Raw genomic sequence first — 6,153 nt, 5'->3', positions numbered from 1 at the left:
TTGGCTTCATTTGGCATTTCCAATTGGCGCCAGTTGGCACAGAAAAGAAACGACTGGCGTGCTTTGGTGAACTCGGCCAAAATCGCTTAGGCGGTTATAGAGCCAAATAAGAAGAAGAAGAAGAAGAAGACTTAATGATATACAGTATATTTTGCTTTGCTGCCTCTATGCTTAAGTCCACATTTAAGATACCTAACCCAAAATGCGCATCAAAAGCATTATTTTTAACATTTATAAGGAAACTGCTCCGATAGATGCATTCAACATACCTGCACATTGGCGATACCTNTACAAAAATACCAAACTAGTTCACATTGCAGATAACGAATTTTTCGATTTTTGCCCACTTAGGTGGCACTGTGCCCCAGCTCGAATGAGAGCTGAAATATAATTAACAAGTAAAGAAGTATAAGTTCGGGCGAAGCCGAATTTTATATACCCGGCGCAGGTATCAACTATCAATTTCATTCCGATTTGAGTAATTTTCAACGAATTGCTTTTTCGTACCAAGGTTATAAAATGCACCTAGTTTGGTAGAAATTGATAAATCGGTTACCGAGATACACATATGTGGTCATAAGTGGGCGAAGACACGCCCAAAATCCAAAAGTTTATAATAATCTAATTTTTTTGCTCAGTGGTCATTGCAATAATCGAGTCAATTAGCTTCAGTAGTTACTGATTTCTCGAATTTTTCGTGTTTCTGTAAAATACCGTTATATGTACGGTGACCATATTTATGAGAGCGGAATACGGGACAAACCATAATTTTGCAAATTTTTTTTCCAGTGGTAGGATAATTTTCTCGAGATTTTTACGCCGTAAAATTTTTTAAAAATTCGTTAAATTTTAGTATAATNGAGTGAGAGATACAGCATTTCATCATGAGTCCGAATGTTTATAGGGTATATGTACGGCGACCAGATTTCTGCGGCCAAAATTCGGGACATTTCTAAAGCATCGAATCCGAACATACAATTTTGTTTTTAGATATAAAATCTTTACATATAGATACATACGTACACAGACGGTTTACCGAGCTAAGATTGACCTAAATTTGCTAGTGCGTGCCAGCTTGGTTTCTTGAAAGCTGCTAATCAGAAAGTGTGGTTCAAATTTTCTAGACTTTCTCTATTTAAACTAATTTAAACTACAAAACACTACAGCAAATATATAAAGCCATCACTTACCTTCTCGCCTTATTTCCGCGACTCTTTAGCTGCTTGATGCCCGCAACACCTTCATCTTCGCTTAGCGCTCTCTCAACTTGCTCCAATTGACACCTTAGCGTGGTCGGCGAGAGCGAGTCCAGTTGCGGTAGATCCGTATGACGACGCGTTTCTTCACGCAGTCGTCGCTGCTGAGCGCGACTAATGCGTTGTTGCTGGCTTCGCGCCGTACTATTGCTGGACGTTTGCTCAACAACTACGCCACTGCTACTACTATTCGCATTTTTACCACTAGCTGTGCTGGATGAAATACCGCTAAGATTCAGATTTACAGGCTCAAAGTACAACTTGTCTGGGGAGTAGCCGAGGCTATTAACTACCATGAGACTATCGTCATCGCCTGTTGCGGTGGCGTTGTTGGGCGAGCGTATACTACTACATGGGCCGGATGACAGGTTTGGTGGTGGTGGTGGTGGTGATGGCAATGTGGATTGATGATATTCGAGTGGATAATAATGAGACGAACGATGAGCGGCGCTTGATGATTCAGATGATTCGCAATGAAGTGGACACTTCTTCATAATCGGATATGTATTCGAATCGGCGGCATTGGCGTGACAGGCTGACTTCTGTTGATGTGACGCTTGTTTGCCGTTGCGCGCCGTGCCATGTAGGCGTGGCGGTAGGGAGGACGCCTTCTCCGTGCCATTCATTTTGCGGCTATAGTCTGCGCGATATTTTGAGCGTGGCGAGAGTACATCGTGTGCGCGTCGCTCGTTTGAATCTTCGCTGGTGTCGCCGTTTAGCTCCTCCTCATCGCTTGCACTGCGCATGACAACAGTGGCGGCTGTGGCTGCGGCTGCGGCTTTGGTTTTACCCAAGTCCTTGCGCTTCTTGGAGCCGGACTTTTGACTGTTCGGTGTACGTGACTTGTGCGCGCGTTTCGAGCGGTCATACGGTGATTTTGTTGGGTCACCAGTCACTGAAACAACTTTCGCTTCATTCTCCATATTGTGTCCGNCCATGATAGCAGTGGCCGCTGTGGCTACGGCTGTGGCTGCGGCTTTGGTTTTACCCAAGTCTTTGCGCTTCTTGGAGCCGGACTTTTGACTGTTCGGTGTACGTGACTTGTGCGCGCGTTTCGAGCGGTCATACGGTGATTTTGTTGGGTCACCAGTCACTGAAACAACTTTCGCTTCATTCTCCATATTGTGTCCGCCCAAGTTGCTGGACAATGAATTCGCGACGAAGGCAGTCAGACAATTTGAGATCTCTGTATAATCGTTACTATTTTTTCTATTACTATTTCTACTGATGCTGCGTTGGCGGCTATGTTCTTTACTGCTATTGCTGCGCTTGTTGTGAGCGCTTCGACTTTCGTCGTCGTTTGATCGTGCCGATGATGAGTCCTCGTCGTTGGTTGTGCTGGTACCAATATCCAGCCCCTTCTCCTTGCATATTATGTCATAGAGCGCGCTGATCGGTCGACTCTCGCTGCGCACGCGCACTGCGCGTTTTTTACCAGCGAAACGATTTGTGTGACGACTGCGACCGGAAGCCGAAGCAGAAGCCGAGGCGGATGCTGATGCTGATGCTGATGCCGACGCCGATGTATTGCCTGCCGATGTGGGGGACGTTATGGGTATGTTATTGTTGCTATTGTGTTGTGTTTTATATGTATCTATCGTGTTGTCTAATTGATTATTATTATCANTTCGCTGCGCACGCGCACTGCGCGTTTTTTACCAGCGAAACGATGTGTGTGACGACTGCGACCGGAAGCCGAAGCCGAGGCGGATGCTGATGCAGATGCCGACGCCGATGTATTGCCTGCCGATGTGGGGGACGTTATGGGTATGTTATTGTTGCTATTGTGTTGTGTTTTATATGTATCTATCGTGTTGTCTAATTGATTATTATTATCATTATTACTTTTACTACATTCACTACTTTGTGTATCAACAACAAAACTAGTACTACCACTGATCGTATCGTATGGTGTGTATGATTGTTCGTTATCGTTAAATTCACCTTTTGTTGCAGGGCGCCCAAATGCTGGCGACGACTTTACAGAAGTTTCGCAGTTTCTTCTTTCGCCGCTGTTGACGCTGCTGCCCGCAGAGCCGCCACGAAAAAAAGCTGCACGTGCAACAGATGCGCTATTGCTTTTGGTTTGGCTGCTGATCGCGCTATCCCGATCCCGCTTAGCAACTGATGTGGGCGATGCAGTATTGGCTCTGCCAATAGCTGCTGTACCTGTCCCAATTGGGGGTGGCACTACTGTAGCGGTGCTGGTCTTCGGAAAGTAATGCTCATTGACCAATTGTGATGGCGTACTATAGACACTTTGGTAATTCTCATTTAAGGCGGCAACATCATTAGCCTTTGGGGTGTGAATGTGTAGATTGACATCAGTATAGTAGGCGGGTGTGGTGTGGTGATGAAAATGGGGATGTACACCCTGATAACGTGTGTGGGCTTTAGTTCCAGTTTGTTGTTGTGATTGTTGTTTAGACGATACTCGTTGTTGTTGTAGATGTTTTGATTTATCGTATATCGAAGTTTGCTGGCAGCTCGATTTGGCAGTGGCTGATGCGGAGGATAGACTACAATTTGAGGATACGTTCTCGTTATTGGTATTAATATTATGACTATGTGTAGTGTCGACGGATTCTGGAAGAAGAAGAAGAAAAGAAAAAGTTAGAGAAAAAATTTAGGAAAATGCTTGTGTTGGTGATTGCTTAAAATTGGTTTATATACTTTTAAATATGGAAATTAAATTTGAAACGAGTATAAGTATGAGTCAGAGTATAGGTATGAATATGAGTACCACTTGAAACGAGTGATAGTTTAGGATGGGTCATGTTAAAATTAGTTGATGAGTTTTAGTAAAATTATGACTATAAGTATAAGTATGAGTATCTAAGTATGGGTATGAGCATGAGTGTATGTTTTTAATACTATGATGAGCACAAGTTTTTATATGAATATGAGTATGAGTATGACCATGAGTATAAGCATGAGTCTCAATATGGATATGAGTGTCAATTCAGATACAAGTATAAATATAGTAAATGCGATACATAAGTACTTATGAATTCAGCATGGGCATGAGTGTGAAAGAGTATGGTTATGAATATGAATATGTGTAAGTATGAGTATGGGCATGAGTATCACTTCAATTACGACTACAAGCACATATGAGTATGTACATAGTTTGTGTGGAAGTGAAAGTCAGAAGATGAGTGGGATACGTATATATGAATACGAGTATGAAACTTAATATTATAAAGAGTATGAATATGGATAAGTATAAGAATATAAATATCAATATTAATATGAATAAAAATATACACAAATATAAATAGGAACATGAGTACGAATACGAAAATGGGTTTGAGTATGAGTAGGACTAAAAGTATGAGTATGAACATGAGTATGAGTTAAAGTAATAGTATGAATATGAGTAAAACTAAGAGTATGAGTATGAATAGGAGCGTGGACATGAGTAAAAGTAAGAGTATGAGTATGAGTATTGGTATGAGTACCTGCGAGTATGACTATGGATAAGGACTTATTCTAATTTCTTCTACTCGTTTTCAAATACCCATTCTAGATTATCACACCTAAAAGGAAATACACCCTTCTCCAGAGTTTGCGCATTTCAGCTAAATGAGGTGCACGGGGCTTTGCAATAGTGTTTACTCCAAAAGGATGAAATTTAGATATTCGCAGCTCAAAACTGTAAAGATTTTAGTTCCAAATGTTCACATATAAGCACATTCTGCAATTCAAATAACTAAGTTTTCAAACTATCGTCGTAAGCATTGGCGACCATGGGGCTAAAATGTATCGAAAAATCTGATTTAAATTTCAATTTGGATGCTGTTTATCCCACCTCTCATTCTTGAACCAACTTTCTCAAACAACGTATGAAAATTGCATATGTCCATGCATAACTAACGTAGACGAACGAAACTGTTGCATACTGTTAGGCGCACTATTTATTGACGTATGCTGTTGAAGCAACCAAGCGAATGCTTCAACAGATTTCATGCGGAATGATAAAACAACGAATATAAAAATATTTTTTTAATTACCGGAATATTTATGAGCGCCACTGCATACATTTACATGCGAGTATAGCACAGAAGGATTCTACGTGTGCAAATTGTGCGAAGGAACCTTGGGTCTAAAATCAATTTGGAGTTTAGCAAATTGCGAAAAAAGGTAGGCTAAAGTGTCGTAAAAAGTACTTAAATTTTGTATAAAAACACGCTATAAGGGGCTTTTGGGTATGAGGAATCCATTTCTGCACTTATATTTTTCTTAAAACTTCCACCACAGGGCGCAACTGCAAATATTTCCCATTTCCTTCGAAACCTATTTTCGCAATTTGGCAAAATAAAAAATTGAAATTTGTTTAAAATTACCCGTAGAATCCTCCTATTCTATACGCGCACTGGCAAGAAAATTAACCCGCCCTAATGTGTATATATTTGCATAAATACATAAGCCACAGAGCAGACCACAAAAAAAAACAAGCCGATAATGCAATGAATTTCGCAAACACAAATTTGCAATTTCATAATGAAAGCCACAAATTTCATAATCGTAGCAAACCACAAAACAAAGGCACCATTTGTGGTTATCATATACAGTGTTATCTGGCTGGAGTGAACACCCGATGCTACGAACACCTCGAAAGAGTGAACATGAAAATTTTTCCATTGAGTACTCTATAGAGTGAACAATTTTGAGTCTTTGTAGAGTGAACAATATTTGAAACCAATTCCTTCCAAATTCAAAACTGTAACGACAAATTTAATAACAAAAAGATTAATCGCTTCGCCAGGCCGATCCCGTAAATCCCCGTATCAGGGATCTCAACTCGGAGACTCGGCGACTAGAGAATGTACATAAGTGGAAGAAGTGGAAAGACCATCTGAAGACCTGTAACTTCGCTTCTGGTGTGAGCAAGCTT

The 6,153-nt window shown here is 41.0% G+C and overlaps 1 protein-coding gene across 1 annotated transcript in view; it reads right to left on the bottom strand.

Annotated features, from left to right (window-relative positions):
• The window catches only part of LOC108369972 (uncharacterized), a gene marked incomplete at both ends in the record, with an annotated part of 48,954 nt that extends 45,112 nt beyond the window's left edge, over positions 1 to 3,842 (bottom strand). The window contains 3 exons of the mRNA XM_017625202.1: positions 1,191 to 1,999; positions 2,192 to 2,850; positions 3,063 to 3,842. Of these exons, the coding sequence (XP_017480691.1) occupies positions 1,191 to 1,999; positions 2,192 to 2,850; positions 3,063 to 3,842 (2,248 nt within the window). The remainder of the gene's footprint in view (positions 1 to 1,190; positions 2,000 to 2,191; positions 2,851 to 3,062) is intronic.
• Positions 3,843 to 6,153: the final 2,311 nt, after the last annotated feature.

Source organism: Rhagoletis zephyria, unplaced genomic scaffold (assembly GCF_001687245.7).
Source record: "Rhagoletis zephyria isolate East Lansing unplaced genomic scaffold, Rhagoletis_zephyria_1.1 Rzeph_scaffold_03936, whole genome shotgun sequence".
NCBI classification, from domain to species: Eukaryota; Metazoa; Arthropoda; class Insecta; order Diptera; family Tephritidae; genus Rhagoletis; species Rhagoletis zephyria.
This window is presented reverse-complemented; position numbering and strand designations above follow the sequence as displayed.